Below are 19,644 nucleotides of genomic sequence, written 5' to 3'. Positions count from 1 at the left end.
AAGTTTGTAATTCCTTGCATAATTATGAAAGAATTATCAAATGATGAATTATGCACAAGCAGAAAAATAAAACTGTAATAGGTAGCAAGCAGCTTACATATTAAACATGAGGAAAGACAGTTTCAGCAATGTAAAAATTTTATCAGAATCATAAATAAAATTTCTATAATGGTAAAATTTAATGATGGGATTGAACATGTTCATTATAGCAAGCATCAGCTTAATGCTCCATCAACTTTTACTGGAAAAGAAACAAACATCTCTGATGTGTTCATCATTCTTTTCAATTGAGATTTTGAAGAAATTTATCAACTCACAGTTTTGATATAAATTGGCTACTTTAATGTCTGCTGCATATACATAATGAAATTTAGATGGAAATGGTCATTTTGAGGTTTTATTAAAACAAACTTAAGATGAAAATCCTTTTATTCTTGAATAATTTCCAATTCTTGTCTTGCACACATTCTTCTATGTCATATTCCTTGCAGAAAATTTGTTGGCTTACTGAAGTTTCTTTGTGTTGTTTATCAGGAATGCACTTAGTTTTCATAACAAAACATTACTGTAATTTGATCCCAGTATAAAAAAAACATCCACTGTACATATTTACATATATATACACACACACGAAATTTCTTTAATAGGTCTGTGGAAGAGTATGATCCATGGCCACAAGTTAGTTTGTTATTTCCATTTTTTCAAAGTTGATGGTCAAGAAATCTAGAAAATAAATTCAAGAATTAATATTTGCAAGAAAATTTATAAGAAAAAATAAACTTTTGCATAAAAACTCAAGAATAGCAATGAGTATTTTGCAGAATCTCATGTGCAGTATTATACCCCTGTTAGAAAAAATTTCAGCAATATTTTTTCTAATAGAAAAGAATGCAAAACACATAAAATGCAGTAATTATTGGATTAATATTCAACACCAATAAAACTAAAGTTTTAAAAAATAATATCGAATGAAACATGAAATACCGTATATCATCGCGTATAATGCGATCCACGTATAATGCAAACTAGAAATTTTGTTTGAAAACTAGCCCTAAAATGCCATGTCCATGTATAATGCAATCTGTTAATCTTGTTCCATAACATAAATAATACATGTAGACAGGGTTATATGTTGGTTATGCAATTCTAAATCACTTAGGGAATTGAACAACGTAGATCCAAATATAAATTAAATTATACTTTAATAAATATTTCCGATATTTCGGCAACGTCACGTTGCCATTTTCAAAAGGAACTTACAAAAAGGCACATGCACGCAGGCACTACAACACAGTAACTGAGAATGAAGATATGAGGTTATCGTTCTCCTAGAAGTCCTGATGGTGCCCTCTACCGGGCTAAGTAGGTGTTCTTGGCCGTTGGGCTGAAGGTCTGTTGATGTATGCCTCCCAAATTTGGGGCAGTCGCATACAACCAAATTTGTTGAGGTTTAGAGAGTTTCTTAGGGCTGAAGCTGATTCCATAATGTCTTTTGACTTTGTATTTGCTATATTACTGTAGCTTTCTTCCACCATATTCTGTGGCATGTATCCAGAGCATGGTCTGCAAGACCAGAATGGCTGTACTTGTGAAACCGGATGTAGTCCTTGTGTTCAGAAATTCTGATATTCGCTGTCCTGCCTGTTTGGTCAAAGTACGACAATTTGCAACTGCAAGGGACCTGGTATACACCAGGTAGGTCTAGGGGAAGTGGTTGGTCTTTGGTGGAGCGGATAAGGGATGCCAATTTTCTGTAAGGCCTGTAACAGGAGGCGAGGTCATGTTTTTTTAAAATTTTGGTAATTTTTTCCGAGGTGCCTCGGTTGTAGGGAATGGTGATGGATCTAGAGTAATCTTTGTTGTGGAGGGGGGGGGCTGTGGTTTGTAGGTTTTAATATATTTTGGATTTTTTTTTTGCGGGGGGGGGGGGGTAGCCATTGGCTGAGAAAGTGTTGAGGATGGGATTTAGTTCAGTGTTTAGGGCCATGTCGTTAGAACAGATTAGTTTAGCCCTGTTGTATAGTGTTTTCACCACTCCATATTGTTGTGAGGGGGGGGGGGGGGATTGTTGGTGAATGTATCTTCGTTGTGGAGGGGGGGGCTGTGGTTTATAGGTTTTAATATTTTTTGGATTTTTTGGGGGGGGGGGTGTATGTATGGGTGGGTTTTCTATAAACTGAGAAAACCAAAGTTCCATCAGGCTGGCGGGTGACTAGTGTGTCTAGGAAAGGGAGGGTGTTGTTTTCCTCTTTTTCCAGGGTGAACTTGATTCTGGAGTGTTGGTTGTTTAAGTATGTAAGGAAGGAGAGGAGTGTTTCAGAGCCATGTGGCCAAATAGCGAACACATCATCAACGTAGCGAAGCCACATGGTTGGTTTTTGTGGGGCAAAGGCTAAGGCTTTTTTCTTCAAAGGTCTCCATAAAGAAATTGGCCAAGGATGGGGAGAGTGGTGAACCCATGGCTGTCCCCTCTATTTGTTTGTAGAATTTTCCCTGCCAAACGAAATAGCCTGAGTTCATTGTGAACTGAAATAGGGCTGAGATATCGGAAGAAAATTTAGCTTGGATTAGCTCTAAAGTTTCCTTGAGTGGGACATTTGTGAATAAGGAGGGGACGTCAAAGCTGACCATTATGTCAGTATGTTGGAGTGTAAGATTTTCTATGCTGGCTTTGAAGTGGGCTGAGTTTTTTTATGTGTGATGGTGTGTTGCCAGTATAGTGTGTGAGCTCTTTGGCCAAATGTTTAGCTAATTTGTATGTGGAGGGGATCAATGCCATCCACTATGGGACGTAATGGCACATTTTCTTTATGTATTTTTGGGAGTCCGTAAATACGGGGGGGGGGGGGTATAGAGTTAAATGGCTTTAATCTGTTGGTAACTTCTACAGGCCAAGAAGTGACTTTCTTAAGGAGCCTGTGAAGTTTTCTGATTTGTGAGTTGGTGGGATTGTATTTGATAGGGAAGTAAGTAGCCAATCTAATAGAAGAGCATTAAGCTTACCTTTGTAGTCCTTTTGGTTAAGTACTACAGTTGCATTTCCCTTATCCGCTTTGGTGATAACTAATTCTTTATTATTCCTCATTTCCCGTAGAGCTTTAAATTCCTTGTTGGATATGTTGGTTTTTGGTGGTCTTGCTTTGGAAAGGACACAAGCTACATCCAGTCTTACACTGTTGGCGATTTGATGTGGAAGGTGGTGGATTCCCCTTTCGATCTGGATCATAATATCCTCACTAGGTATTTTTCTTGGAGCAATGGCGAAGTTGTGGCCATGTGAAAGCGTGTTTAAACATCACTGTTAGCTTTAATTTGGTTCCGTCTAACATGCATGCTAGAACAACAGTAAAATGTGTTTTTTCATGTCCCATTGTTTTTATGAAGACACCCTTTTCACCAACTGAGTTTACTGTTCAATTCCCAGGTATATCAAAGTACATGGGCATCTCATCCATATTGCCAATTTGGAAAAGTTCATATCCGTGACACTTCCGTAATTTTATGATAAATTTATGGAAGGACTGCACTTTTTCTTCAAGCTGCTTTGGTAACTTCTGCGCAATTTTTGTTTGGTGTCGATGTTAATGCTTTGTGTTCCATAAATCTGTTGCACCACCCAGGCGAAGCAAGAAAAGATGAAATAACTGGTGTGTCCTTGAATATACCATTCTTGAGTTGTGGAGCTCAAAAATGAATTGCATTTCTTGTTACTATAATGCCATCTTGTCATTGCATCAAAATCCATTCATTTAGCTCTTCTTCGAGTTCTGGAAAGGATGCTACATCTCCACGACGGGCACGTTTTGTTTTGGGGATTTTTTCAAGACTGTCTTTTTGCTTATGCCAAAGCTAATATTACTCTCTGCTACACCAAATTCTTTCATAGCAACACTGTTATTATGTTCTTCTGCAAACTGCATGACACTCAATTTAAATCCTGTTTCAAAAGCTGAACGTTTATGTTTCTGTTGGCTCATTTTCAGGCTAGGTTTGTTTAACGAATAATATTTAAAATGAACTGTGGTTAAACCGATATACCTAACTGTGCTCTATCATTCGGTGATAGAGCACGCATCGTATCTGCGCGTAAAGCCAGTAATGTAAGTAGCTTTATGCGCAGATACGATGCGTGCTCGGTCGGCGAATGCGAGTGGGTTAAGTAGATTTGGCTGCATAGACATTAGGTAGTATATATTGTGTGTGCAAGTCTAATAAGATGTTATATTTTTTAGGATCTGCATATAATGCGAACCCCTAACTTTAAGTAGTATTTTTTACCATAAATTTTTCGCATTATACACGATAATATATGGTAATCATATTGTCGTAGAGGTATAAGACTCTTATGATGATACTCTTTACCAACTTGGTTAAAAGAAAGCACAATGCTCTCACAATGTCACAAATGCCTCAAATTTGGGGGTAGCACACCAAAATTTGCCTCTACAAACCTCCAGTCATGTGATATGTACATCCAGCTCAGATGCAGAACATCATTACTCAGTGTGCTATTAATATCAGCAGCAGCTTTGAAATAACATTAGGATATACAGTATGTAACAAGAACACATTCCCAACATTGTCTATCCTTTAAGAAAAGTAAACTGTGAGTGGTTGAGACATTAAACCATGACAGGTACTTTCACCTGTTTGCAATTATAATTTAATAGAATGAAGACAGCACAAAGAATGAATTAAACACAGGTTTAACTTCATATGTCAAAAGAAATCATCTGGGATACAATATAAGAACTGTAATAACAAACAAGGCCCATACAAAAAATAAGCACATGACATAATAGACTAGGAGCCCTAAGGGGAGTGTTCTCTATAGGAGCTAGTAGGCAGCCTTGGTTGTTGGTTGGAAGTCTAAGAATTACTGATTCCCAAATTTCAAATGCTAATTTCAAAAAAATCATTCACTGGGATGAAGCTATGTAGTTTTTTCCATTTGATTTTGTGCACGATAACTCTTCTTCAAATCCAATGTTAAGTAATTTGTTTTCTCCTCAATGTGTTCAGATGATTCATGGCATGTATGTATGGACTGAACAATTACCTTGTATATATGATTATTATAACAGATTCATTTGAAACAAGTATGAACAACCCAGGAAAAAATAAAGAAATTAAAAAAATATGACCAGTAAAGGCTTTATCATATAACAGAATAAATAAGAACTTTCACTGACTATTAAAAATAAAAATTGAATGAGATTTTTATTATCATAATTTTGAGACAATACTGTAAATTAAGCATTTTAAATTATGTTGTAAAAGAACAATCTCAATAGTCAAAGTTAGTGTATTACAAAAGTAACTATGAAACTGAAAATTCAACATGCTATTATTTTACTATGCAAGTGTTACTTGATTACAACAAAACAAATTCGAAAAGTTTTTCAATGTTATTAGTTTACTTACCCAATGGTCACATTTGCTTTATTTAATACTTCATCAAGGGGAGGCAATTTTAAAGTCGACCGAGTCAGTTCTACATTACGTACACTTCCAAAAAAGTCAGTCAGTGGTACATCATCTGGATCTCTTGGAAAAAGATCCCTCCGTGAAGTGACTGTTGAGATGCACATTCTTTTTGGACAAACTTGAAGCTGCAAAAAGGAAACATTAGAAAGTTCAATGACAACATATACAAAAGTTACAAAGGCCTCAAATTCAAATGTTATGCTTGTATGCACACAATTTTAGCTTATTACCAAGAAGACAAGATCCTGAAATGGTAGAATGGTTAGTTTGTCATTGTGCTCTAGACCAGATGCAAGTTTGAACTAAAATGCACCATGAATTTTTGTGAAAATTTTATCTGGCAGATAATTTTCAGTGCTTGGTGATGTGAGACCATCACCTTACTTAGTGAAGGCAACAATAGCTTAAAAAATTTTTTTTGGGTATCTTGAATGAGGTTTTTCAGATTACCTTTCACCTATTCACAGCATTAAACATGCTATAGATTTTAGTCCTTTGTGAGTGAGAATGCATAAAAGATGCCATTATTATTCCCCAAAATAGCATTAGTCTCTGATAATTGGCTTGTTACATCCTTGCAACAATACAACTTAAAACAATGAGTTGTATTGTGTTGCAATTATGTCTAGTAAAAAAAGGGGGTAGAAAAAATTGAGAATACAACAGTCATATTGCATAAAAACTATAGTACAGTGTATACACAGATCATAGTAAACATCACTATAACAAAATGATGTACTATAAGGAACTACTGAAAAGGTCCAGCCCAAGTCCCAGAGAACCTATGATAGCAAACAATGTGTCAAATTACTGAATTTCCTAGCAAATGATGTCACTATATGATTTCCTAGCAGGAAATCAAACTGACAACAGAACACACAAGAAAATAAAACTGAAAATAGAAAATTAATGTTACTTACCTGAAATCTTCATAATGAATATGTGAAGATTGTGCCATTAAAGTCAAAAATTTAGGTAAAACATTCAAAAATTCTAAACAAGAAATTCAGAATTTTTTTACTATCAGGTAAGACCCAGTGATGTACTGCTGGCATAAAAGGATACTCTTCTCTTAGAAATGTAAATAAAAGAAAAACTGCACAATATACAGCATTTCTTTAATTCAAAATTTAAGTAAGAGTTGTGGAATTTGTATTGATAACAGCTCCTTTTATGTTTGACGATTCTATATACTAATGAATTTTGTTTTTAACAGCTCCATTTATGTTCTATATCCATTAGGATATAGAAACTTCAAACATAATCTTCAAACATTTTTGCATTTGTACTTTTTCATATTGTCATCTTGTGTTTATATTCAAAGATTCTATATCCTAATGAGTGCAGAATCTTCAGAGATAAAAAAAGCTGTTAGCAAAACAATTCCACAACTTTTACATTTCTAAGAGAAGAGTATCCTTTTATTCCTTTGTTACATTTCTCACTTTTGGTTTTCTTTCCAGATATTTCTTTTGTTCGGTTTTAATTTATTCAGGACTCCACGGAGTCAAGAGACTCATCGTGGGAGGACCTTCCTAGGAAACACAGTCTATCATACCACTCCTAGAACTCGATGACCGTTCTTGCTCTCACCACTCTATCAGGTAATGCATTCCATGGTTCAACCACCCTCCATGCAAAGAAAACACTCCTCGCCCTCTTGCTCACAGCTTCCTTTTGTAACTTCCAGGAATGGTCTCTTGTTATTGCTCCTTCATGCCGTTCCACCAAGTGAAATAACTCGCCAGTGTCAATCTTGTAACTGCCTCTCAACAGTTTAAAAGTCTCGATCATATCACCTCTCTTTCTTCTATCCACCAAACTCTGCAATCCACATTCCCTCAGCCAATCCTCATAACTAACATTGTACAGTCCTGAAAACATTTTTGTTATCCTCCTCTGTAATTTATCCCCTTCAAATCCTGGGGACCAAATCTGAGAACAATAGTCTAAGTGTGGTCTGATCAGAGTCTTATACAACGGAATGATAACTCTTTTATCTCTGCAGGTCGGCGTCCTTCTCAGTACTGCATCAATCCTCTGGGTTACCTTCACCACCTTTGCTTCCTGAATTTCAATTTTCTATCAATCATCACCCCAAGATCTCTTGTCTCTCTTACTTCCTCCAGTACAGCTCCTCCAATTGAGTATGCAGCATCCCATCGATGTATCCCAAACTTCAAAACTTTACATTTTGCTGCATTAAACCAACACCCCCATTCATTTGCCCATCTGTCCAGTTTATTCAAATCCTCTTGCAGGACTACCACATCTGCACTATTACTAATAACCCTGCCCAGCTTCACGTCATCCACAAACAACTGAACATCCCCTTGCAATCCATTGACAATGTCATTGATATAAAGGTTAAACAATACAGGTCCCAGTGCCCCACTGTGGGGCCCCACTTGTAACTTTCTGCTTTCTTGATATTGCCCCACCATACACAACTCTCTGATACCTAACACACAGCCAATCCTGAATCCAGTTGACTAACCCGACATCTAAACCCATGTGCTGCAACTTAAGTATCAGCTTAGCGTTGATATCAAATGCCTTTGCAAAATCAAAAAAAAAATGGCAGTATATGCCTTTCCCTCATCAACTGCTCTTGTCACTTTATTATAAAAGGCAATCATATTACTAAAGAAAGAGCACTCCTTAACAAATCTATGTTGATTCTCACAGATAACATTACCCTCATCTGCCCAATGTTGTATATGGTCCCTCACTAATTTCTCCAAGACCTTAACTAATGACACACAAACTGGCCTATAATTATACACTCCCAGTCTGCTACTGCCCTTATGCAATAGCACTATCTTACCTTTCTTTGGGTACCTTTCCTGTAGTCAGACTTTCATTGAAAAGCCAGGTCAACGGAGGTGTCAGTTTTTTAGCACATTCTCTCAAAACCCGTGGTGAAATACCATCCAGTCCCCCAGCTTTACTGACATCCAGAGTACCCAGTATTCGGAAAACACTCTCCTCATGCATTTCTAAACCTCGAACCTGCCCTATTCCTCTAGTATTAAAACCTATTTCTCCAGGATGAAATACTCCAATAAAGTGTTCATTGAACAACTCCACTGTGTCCTCTGCATCAGTCACTCTATTCTTATTTTGATCCCACAATGTCATTCTTCCATAATCATTTCTCCTCTACTGGCCAAATATCTAAAAAATTCCCTAAGATCTTAATGCCAATCTCCTCTCATATTCCAGTTTTGCCTTCCTCGCCATACTAGTCACTCTCCTGGCCTAAGTCTTATATTCCTCATGCATCTGCTGTCCGCCCCCTCTCCTTATATCTCTTTTTTACCTGCAGTTCCTGTTTGATATTGTTTGTCATCCACTTTACACCAAATTGTGTTCTTTTCTTCACTGGTGGAATACAGCTGACTATTGCTGCTAACAAATATTCCTTCACAATTTCCCAAGTACTAATAATATCTCACCCTTCAAATTCCTCCGTCCATGGAACTGTCCCAAGTTGATATCTAAGACTATTATAATTACCCGCCTTACAATTCTATATACATTCCATTTTCTTCGATACTCCTGCATGTCTATTCATTTTCCAAGTCAAAATCACATAGTCACTCTCCAACTGATGGGAGAGATGTCATCTCAGTTATTATCAGCTCTTCTGGGCTCGTAGCAACACCACACCAAATATCCTGTCTTGCCCACCTCTACTTCACACCATATGCCTTCAAAACCATTAATGTCACCACCTTCCAAAACCTCCACTCTTAGAGGACATAAGTTGTCACTTATCATAAGCAGTACTCCACCACCGTTTTCCCTTCCTATCCTGCCAAAAAATGCTGTACCCTGCTACTTCTATTCCTGTTATTATATCATCTTCTGTCAACCACATCTCAGAGATCTCAATAATCTTGTAAAATAGTGTATCCACTCTCCAGCAAAAAGGCTGTGGGTCCGAATCCCAGGGTGGGCATGGATGTTTGTGATTGTCTGGAAAATACTAGCAGTGATGATAGGCAGTAGGTGTTGGTGTAGATCAGTGGTCTCCAAACTTTTCGCCATGAAGGCCACATTGGATACTTCACCACTGTTTAGCAGGCCATAGTAAAAAAAAAAAAAAAAAACTCTAGAACTAGATATATGAGTTTTATTGAAAGCAGATAAAAAATGATTACAGAGTATGTGAGAATAAATTATCGTATATTAATGACAATGAACACTATCAGCAAATTCTCATTTTTATCACAAATTATAATAAAACCATCAATGTGAATGATGTAACTGTGTTTGTATTTTTAAAATATTATTAAACTCGGGTTCAAATTTTGAAGTGCTAATTACAAGTAGCAATTTCAGATGTTCATCAGATAAATTTGCCCTGTATTTTGACTTGATATATTTCATTCGGGGAAAAGTTTGTTTGCAAAGATACGTTGTCCCTAAAATAGAGATAAATTTACAAACAAATTTCTTGAAATTTGCTTGTAAAATTTTGTAAAATTCAATTTTTTTTTCTTTGTTAGTCCATTTTAACAGACCTTTTACAGTCAGAAACACTGTAACTTGTATTACGGTTACTTTTTGCTATTCGGGAATATATTTTGAACACAATTTTAATTAATGCATTTGAGATCTATCAACACCCAGTGTTTTTTTTGCGGATTCTTATTGAAAAATTAGTCCAATTGGTGGGCCGGATAAAATCATATTGCGGGCTGCATCTGACCCATGGGCCATAGTTTGGAGACCCCTGATATAAATGATAATGGTAGTTGCGGCTCGTTGTAGTTGGTGGATTGAGTGGTGGAGACAGAGAGTTGTAGAGTAGGTGCCCTCCCTCGATGAGTCTTTGGACTCCCTGGAGGTGTTGCGTAATAATAATAATAATAATATAGAGGAATTTCCCTGCTGAGTGTTCCTGGTAATATTGATGCAAGTATATTCAAAAAATGGCTAATAAAAATTGGATGGGAAGCCTGGACAAGAACAAGCTGGGTTAGGTTCAGGTAATATAGAGCTTATTTGTTTGCATTGACACTGTTTGCATTTAAGAATGTGTTAGCAGAGCTAATCTCAGGTGGTATGGTCATTTAAACAGAATGGTGAAGAAATGTTAGCCAAACAACTGTTCTTTGTCAGGAGGCAAGAAAAAGACCCAGAGGAAAATCTAGACTAAGATGGATTGATACAGTAAAAAAAGTGCCTTAGAAAAAGAAATATGTGATCCAATAATATTGGAGTCTTGACAGATAAGATTAATTGGGAGGAAAAGTGATAGGAGAAAAAGCCAATAGGATGTGTTAGTAATGATCCAACTTTTTCATGCAGTACTATCAGTACACATCAGGAATTTGAAGATGATATGCATGCCTCATTTTATCTTTAGAAAGTGCTCAGTCTTACTGAAAGGCAAAAATTAATTAATTGTGACATGGCAACCTAAAATAGATATAGTAGACAGCTGTAATTATCTGTATATATAAAATCCGTAATACTTTTTTTCATCTTTCCACTGTTGATGTTTCTTTACTAGTGACAGAATATGCAGAACTTGAAACATCAACAGTGGAAAGATGAAAAAAAGTATTATGGATTTTTTTTTTTTTTTTTAAATTCCAAATATTTCTTTATACCAATTCTGATGAAACGTTTTTTGAAGGTTTTCTAATTTGCTGCTGTGGCATATGACTCACTAGTTCTGTCTTCCAACAATGTTTCCAAGCCAATCAGAATTCAGAGACCCACTAATGTAGTTATATGTGGTAGACCTAAGGATAATTTTTCAGAGTTTTTATGATACTCAATGTTCTCAACATTTGTTTATAATTGCAGAGAAAAAAATTGTGTGATTGTTTCCATAAAAGTGATTCAAGTTATAAGTGTTAGAAGTGATGCTGTATATGAAAATGATCATGTATTAAAAAATAATAATAAAAATATTAAATGGTCTTGTACCACTTATAAAATGCACAGATTTTTTTCTCTACAGATTGAAAAACACTATAATATATAAGTAGCTAAAATATTTGCTTCAACACTGGTAGTTATCCACGATAAAAAGTAGCCATAGCATCAACAAGTTTATAAATTGACCAGATCTGGGATTAAATACATGACATATTTCAGGCAACCATGGTAAAGTACACCCAGGCTAATACCTGGCTAATGAGATATTTACCTGGCTGGTGAGACAGCATAAAAATTTTCAAGCTCTGCCCTAAATGCTCTCCAAACGATCATGAACTTTCCATACTAGTGATCCCTCTAAGTTATACAGTAAATGTTGTCTGTCTTCTCCCATGGAATAACACTTAAATAACTACTCTCCTTCAAGAGTTATCTGGCATTATATCAATGCCAAGTGGGAAGATTTTTGTAATGTCTCTTTCTTTTCTTTGATTGGATTATTGTTTTCAGTTTTCTTATATAAACAACAGCAATGAATACATCCCAACAAAATAATTCTTACTGGTAAAGAAACATTTACTTCCCATTACATTTTACATTCCTATTCTTTTTCCATAGGATCTACATGGGATGACTGAGCATATTGTAACTAGCTTTCATCAAAATTTCCATCTTCCTTTTCTGTTTATACCAAAACCAAAAATAGCACTACATATCAAACACTTATTTTGAAAGGGATATAAGCAGGAAACTTGGCATCATAGCCAAATGGTTAATCAATTCCAACATACAAAGCCTCAACATTAACAAAAATGGAAAATTTAAAATGCTTAACAGATTATGATAATGCTTTGATAAGTTTAAGAAGTTAGGAAATATTGTAATTGCAAATAAATGAAATCCATTCAAAATCCTTATCAATGACTTACAAATTGTCCCATAGTTTTCTTTCCATCTTTTTTCACCTTTTCAAGGAAGTCTAATGCATAATAAGTATAGCGATCAATCACATAAACTCCAATAGTAGGATCACCATGATGCTGAAATAATAATAAAAAAAAAAAGTTAGTTGTCAACAGTTCACCTTAAAATGTGGAAATCTAGAACTTTAACATGAAATCACAAAATATGAAAACAGTACAAAAGAAAAGTTATTATATAAAAAATATTTATCAAGCTGGTAGCTCTGAAAAATATAAGACACTTTACTCTTGCATTTAAGTTTTAATTTTAAATTGTTTTATGCTGTTCTCACTGCAGTTTAGTTTTTGAATACAAATGCCGAGTTCAATAATTATACCATTTTTTAAATAACGGTTTCACAAATAAAGAAAACTAGAATTATTAAATGCACCTATATATTTCTCAAATTTAGTTCCTTTAATCATTATTTAAAAAACTGTATTATGTCTACCATGCATGTCTCTATTAAATGCCTAGTTTATTATTATTACAAGAGACCTCCAGAAAGTCAGGGATTCATCAAGGGAGGACATGTATTGCTCACACCACCTGTCATAACTTCTCTTGAATTCATTCACACAATCTACACTTTCCACCTTCAAAACCAAGCCAGTTTGAATTACACACTGCTCTATTGAGAGAATCTAGCTCTCATCCCTTTCTTGAATGCATTCATTCTCGGCTTCCACGGGTGCCCTCTCATCTTCTTCACATCTTACATAAAATGAAAAATTCCTGAATGACACTTTCAGAAGTTTGTATGCCTCTATCAAAGTTATGAACTTTGGCATATGAAATTTCCAAACAGCATATTATATTATTATTATATCACACCTCCAGGGAGTCCAAAGACTCATCGAGGGAGGGCATCAACTCTTCGTCTCACTACTCCACCAACCTTCATCAACTAACACCGACGGCATCTACTGCCGACTATCACCACTAGGCTTTCACAGACATCCATGCCCACGGTGGGATTCGAACCCGCAGTCTTTTGGCTGGAGAGCGGATACGCTAACCACTCGGCCAACCAGTGCTACAAAAACCTGATTAGCATAATCCTACAAACTGGTTTGGGTGATGTATGGCCTCCCATGATGAGTTCTTGACTCCCTAAAGGCCTTCAATAATAATAGTAAAATTATACCTGCTTCAAACATGTCATATCAGATCAGATCAAATCTAAAAACAAAATTATTTATTATTGGAAATAACTGCACTTGTATTTTTAAAATTTCAAAATACATAATCATTGGAAACAAGATATATTTTGTTCAGATCCTTTGTTTTACTGGAAGGAAAGCACTGTTATTTTACACCATTTTCATTGTTTTCCTTTAAAATAATAAAATTTCCATAAAGGGAACAGAGAAAAACAAGATTTTATGATCAACAAAATTTCTGCACAACTATTTTGAGTTTGGAAAATGATGACATGTCAAATAAACAACATTCTTATATTGATTATCTTATATTGTTGTTGAGTACCTTAAATTACACAAATATTTCAATGTTATTTTTACAGTATAAGCTTGGTATGTTTCATTCCTCTAAGAAGAAAAAAGTCTGTTAATACAACAACAAAACAAGCATTTTATTAAGTAAAATAACTTCTTTGGAAAGTTCATCATCACAAACCATGGGTTCACTGCCTGTTGGGGTCCAATGCCTCCTTCACTATCTTCTTCACTATTTTCTTAAGAAGAAAAAAGTCTGTTAATACAACAACAAAACAAGCATTTTATTAAGTAAAATAACTTCTTTGGAAAGTTCATCATCACAAACCATGGGTTCACTGCCTGTTGGGGTCCAATGCCTCCTTCACTATCTTCTTCCACCGTTCTTGGTCCAGTACATAGTATCGCAGTTTCTGTACATCCATTCCACACCAGTCCTTTATGTCATTTATTCATTTTCTGTATGGTCTACCTCTTCTGTTTACACCATCCATAATACCAAACATGAATGTATTTATCTTCTGGTCCTCACTCATTCTACAGATGTGTCCAAATAATTGGGAAGTTCTTACACGTGGCTTAATATATATAATATTTATTAATTTGAAATGGTAATATTTAGGGAAGCTCAAGGGTCAAAGTGGTATAGCTGAGAGGGGACCTCCACATAGCAGTTAAACAAATGTGGAGAACTGACTGGGGGGGGGGGTTCTGACGTAATGTCCAATCCTCCAGTCTTGTGGGGCACCCTGTGAGGTATCAATCTGGATACTGAATGAACGAGAACAGGCTGGCAATTTAGGATTCAGCTGACCAAACTGTAATCTTATTAGCTAAAATCACAAGTAAAATGATGGCACAACATGACAAAATTTAATGCCAGCTGGGGGGGTTAGACAAGTCCCCATTGTTTTCACCAAGGAACCAGGGAGAACAGTGAAAAGGCAGCTACTGGAACAAATCCTGAAACACACCCCCAACTCACCATCAGAATTCAAGATCGGTACTATCGACATAAGAAACCTGAATGGCAAAGAAATAGAACTAGCTGAGGAATTGGATAAGTACCAGATCAACATAATAGGGGTGACTGAAACAAAAAAAGACAAAAACCGGTGAGATCTTTCTAAGCAATAAATACAAAATGTTATATTCAGGCAATAACAAAAAGGGAAAAGATGGAGAAGCTATACTATTCAACACTAAAAATGAAGCTAATCCTTTTGAATGGCAGGCAATATCAAGTAGAGTGATATGCGCAAACATCAGAATGGGAGACTGGATAATGAGAATTATTTGCACCTATGGTACTACAGAAGGTTCTACTAAGGTAGAAGTGGAGAAATTTTTTGAAACTTAGAGAAAGTAACTGACATAATGAAAAAAGGAAAAGTTGATCCTTGATGAGAATCTAAATAGCAGAGTAGGAAATGATTTTCAGACATACAGAAATATTTTGGGAAAATCTGGAGAAAAGGGAAAAGCTAATAACAATGGCAAATACCTGTTGGATTTCTGCTCAGGACATAGACTGGTTATTACTAACAAAATGTTCCAACATAAAAATGTGCATAAATCCATAGGGAGAGAAGAAGCAGGGAATAAGAAAAGTCTCATTGACTATATCATTGTTGATAGTGATGTTTTCTCACTGGTGTAGGACACTAGAATGTACAGAAATTGGAAGTGATTGCCATTTGGGAAGGATAAAATTGAATTTCATATTGAAAAGAAGAATATGTAAGAAAGTTTTAAAGCAAATAAAAGTTGAGCAGCTTTGGGATGTGAAATGTAGACCAAATACGCAAACATTATTCAAGAAAAACTGAAAGAGTTTGAGAACAGGAATCAAACCTTGGAGATTCAGTGGCAAGCCCTGAAGAAAACATTAATTGATTCAGCCAGAGAGGCACGTGGTCAGGTTGTCTGCAAGGATAGAAAAATCAGAACAACTGGCAAGATTTTTGGAAAATTTTCTAGTGTTTTTTTTCCCTTTTTCTTTTTGTGGGGGCCCAGGCCCCCTGGATCCCCTGAGTGCACCAATGGTTTGGAGGGAGAAACATGACCTTGAACTTGGTGACGATCACCAATATAAGACACCTGGAGCATTATCTAGAATTAATAAAATTTTAAATTTTATTTTCTTTCACACAATAGCCTTCCATTTCAACATTACAGTTGATTAAGGCATCCGCAAACAATTTTTGAGTCATCCATGGTTTTTTATATCTCCGCTAATAAACTGGAAGGGTATGCTTCGTAATGTTTTTGAAGGCTCGTGGATTTTCAGTGTGCATATCACAAATGGTTTCGGTTTATATCCAGCCACATTACCCATTAACAGAATCGTAACTCAATCTTTAAGAGCTTTGAAACCATGCATAGATTTTATGCTTTTTGTGGATGAATTGTCTGCCCGGGCATTTTTTTCTGAAGCAAGGAGGTCTCATCCATATTAAATATTTACTATGGCAAATAATTTTCCTCCGTAATATTTTATCCAATTTCTCCACAAACTCCTTGGTAGCCTTCTTATTGGAACTTGCAAATTCACCATACATTTTCACATTATGCAGTACAAAAGGCCTTGAATCTCATGGACCAATTGGAAGAAGCGTTGAATTAGTAGTCATAATCGGATCCTGCTTTCTCCTTCAACATGTCGAAGAGACTTAGTGCCTTAGTGGTTATGGTCATAATGCTAAGGGGTATAGGCTTTTGGTCCAGGTCTTCTACACATGATGGAAGTAGCTTTTCCAATCACTGACAGGACCTTGTCATTGCTTTGTCACTATCGTTGACCTTCAACTTCGTTTCAAGATCAAATGCTCACCTCTTTTTCTGTGATTCTTCACTCGGTTTTTTAATTGGGAGTGTAGGGACCATGTTGCACAAAATATCGCGAAATATTTAACGATAAATACACAAAAGTTTTTAAACACAAAATCAACAGAGGAACTGTTAAAGCCGCGTGCCAGCTGCCGAGGGAGGTTGCCGCTGTATGTGCTGTTGCCACTGTATTGTTGCTAAATAAAAACCTTTTTACTTTATGCTCTCTTGCATCTTGTTTCAAAGTACAGTTATAAATATTATTTATTCCCTTATGGGATCATAGACGTATCTTCGAACGAACATAACTAGAACGGAAGTAAGTCGAGGGATGACTGTATTTGGTGATGTCCACTGAAGTACAGTCGGGTCTCTTTTTATGCGGTAGAGACGTTCCACAGAAAACCGCATATAAAAAAATCGCACAAAAAAGGCCTAACTTAAGTTGAAAAATCAGGGATACATTCCATAATTTTCTAAAACCACAGCAATGAATTAAAATAAACCTAAAATCGCATAAAAAAGTTTATGAAAATTCAGGAAAATAAGAATGCCTAAGTTTGTCTTAAAGCTTTATTCATTTAATTTTATTGAAAAGTGACATTTTTTTTAACATTTTGTCATCAGAATTATCATCGCTATTAGACAATATTCGGCAACGTTTGCAAACTGGTGTGCAAAATCACTTTCATCACCAGAAGAGATAGTCAGCACATCAGATCTGTATGGTAAAGGCAATGGTTCTTCACAAACAGAATTAGCTTCACCCTCGTTCTGTGCTGATTTTTTTTCGTCTGAAATGTAATCAGTGATCAAAATTTGCGATGATGATTTCACTAATTTTTTATACAGCTTGCGATATCCAGACATACAGTTCTTCAGCTCACGCTGGAATTTAAAGGCTCGTTCAGAATTTGTATGATTTTCCAATTTATTGCACAGTTCAAGACCTTCTCGAATTATATTTGCAGTGAGGGAGACAGGTTTTTCTTCCGCTTCACTATCGTTTTCTGGATTTTCGACGATATCTAAAGTTAATCGATATCCAATAATATCATCGTCACTTAAGGCATTATCCACAAGCAATTCGTCTACATCGTTCTGGCTAAATATATTATTATCAAAACCTTCTCCACCAATTTCATGTGCCAATGTAATGATTTCAGCTGATAATGTAAGATGTTTGCATGGTTGCAATACATCCAGGCCGAGCTGCTTTCCAGCACGCATTTAAAGTTTGTGGTCTTATTTCAGTGATAGCAGATGCAAAATAATTTAAGCAGTCCAAAATATAAAATTTTTGCAAACGTCAGTTACTGTTAATGATTCATTTTCTAGTTTATCCAATATAAATTGAAAAGTGTGCTTAACGCAATATTTTTTTAAAAGTAGCAATTGTGCCTTGATCTAATGGCTGAATAATGCTTGTGTTGGGTAGAAAAAACACTACCTGCACATTTGGATGTTCTAAATGTGGATGACTTGGTGCATTGTCAACAATTAATAAAACTTTAAAATCAAGAGCTTTTTGCTTCATGTATGTTTCCACTTCTGGGACAAAGCAATTATTGAACCATTCAGTAAATACAGCAGTTGTTACTCAGGACTTTGTATTAGCCATCCAATGTACCTTTTAGAGCACGTGGTCTTAGAAATCGACTTACTAGGAGGGGTTTCAACATTCGATCTCCTGATGCATTGCTACAAAGTAACAAGGTTACTCGATCTTTGCTTGCTTTTTTCTCAGACTTTGCAATGTAAGTTCGACTAGACATTTTCTTCCAAAACAATCCTGTTTCGTCCGCGTCAAACACTTGATTGGAACAATATCCATCATCTTCAATAATTGTGGCTAACTTCTGTTAAAAATTTTTGTCTGCTTCTTCATCTGCTGCTGCTGCAACCTCGCCTGTAATCTTCACTTTATGAAGTGCATTCCTTTTTAAAAACCCAGTTTACCATCCTTTGCTAGCTGAAAATTCTTTATCAGTCTGGGAAGCAGAAGTAGATGGCTCTAATTGCTTCATCTGTTCATAAAACCGAAGAGCTTTTTCTTTAATTAAATAACCACTTATAGGAATTTCCCTTTGGGTTAATTCTTCAATCCAAATTAAGAGGGCTCATTCTGTGTTTTCTAATAAAGCATTTCTTGAGTACGATGATAATTTGGCACTTAGTTCTGTGCCAGAAATGACAGATTTTCTTATTGCGACTTCATTCTTTTTAATTCCTCTTATAGTAGATTCGTCTAAATTGAAATGTTTACTAATCACTGTAGATCCCTCTTCTTTTGCTAAGCGATCTAAAATTGCAATTTTCATTTCCAAAGAAATTGCTTTTCTTCGGTGATTTTTTCCTCCATTCGGCCAAATTCAATTAATTATTAATTAATCATCAATTATTAATTAATAATAAAAATTAGATAAATTAATTAATTATTAATGAATACACTACAAAATAACCAAGGTGTTTCGTGAAAATTTCAGGATTTGTGAAGTGTTTCCATCATAGGAAACGTTTGGGAAATGCTGGATTACCCTATTATCGGAATGGATTCTCCTTCTGTTGACATGCGCAGAAGTGTCGAAAGGTCTCGTATCTGTGGGTGTGTGCGCCGCATAACTTCAAATCCACATAAAAAGAGACCCGAGTGTATTTGAGTGTTTCAACAGCTGAATATTTAAAATATGAGAGAATGGCAGTTCTCTTATGAATTTCCACCTACCCTAGCATTCATACAATAGCCTGTAGAACATTATACAATGAAGGATTTCATGTATACAATTATTCACACATTCAACATCTTCAGGCTGAAAAAACAAAAGTTGGCAGTTGTAGTTCAGGTGGACGTTTGATACTTATGGGCTTGTGGTAATCCCAAGATACTGCAGAAAGTGATTGCTAACATGTACTTATGCGTACTGTTGTGTCCTGAATAAGCTATGAAATGTTTATTATAAAATATTCAGGTCACAACCTCAAATACAACCAAGGCAGAGAATATGGAATG

At 35.7% G+C, this 19,644-nt stretch overlaps 1 protein-coding gene across 1 annotated transcript in view; it reads right to left on the bottom strand.

Moving 5' to 3' along the window:
* Positions 1–621: 621 nt before the first annotated feature.
* The window catches only part of LOC150103682 (GPI-anchor transamidase-like), a 158,685-nt gene continuing 139,662 nt past the window's right edge, over positions 622–19,644 (bottom strand). Inside the window, exons 7-9 of the mRNA XM_090396491.1 lie at positions 12,315–12,425; positions 5,425–5,612; positions 622–723 (exon numbers count right to left, since the gene is read on the bottom strand). Coding sequence (XP_090252617.1) covers positions 702–723; positions 5,425–5,612; positions 12,315–12,425 — 321 coding nt within the window. The 3' untranslated portion in view covers positions 622–701. The remainder of the gene's footprint in view (positions 724–5,424; positions 5,613–12,314; positions 12,426–19,644) is intronic.

This window comes from Typopeltis vanoorti, chromosome 8, assembly GCF_054136105.1.
Source record: "Typopeltis vanoorti isolate ZY-2024b chromosome 8, IOZ_Tvanoo_1.0, whole genome shotgun sequence".
Taxonomy (NCBI): domain Eukaryota; kingdom Metazoa; phylum Arthropoda; class Arachnida; order Uropygi; family Thelyphonidae; genus Typopeltis; species Typopeltis vanoorti.
The sequence above is the reverse complement of the archived record's forward strand: the minus strand, read 5'-3'. Positions and strand labels throughout refer to the sequence as shown.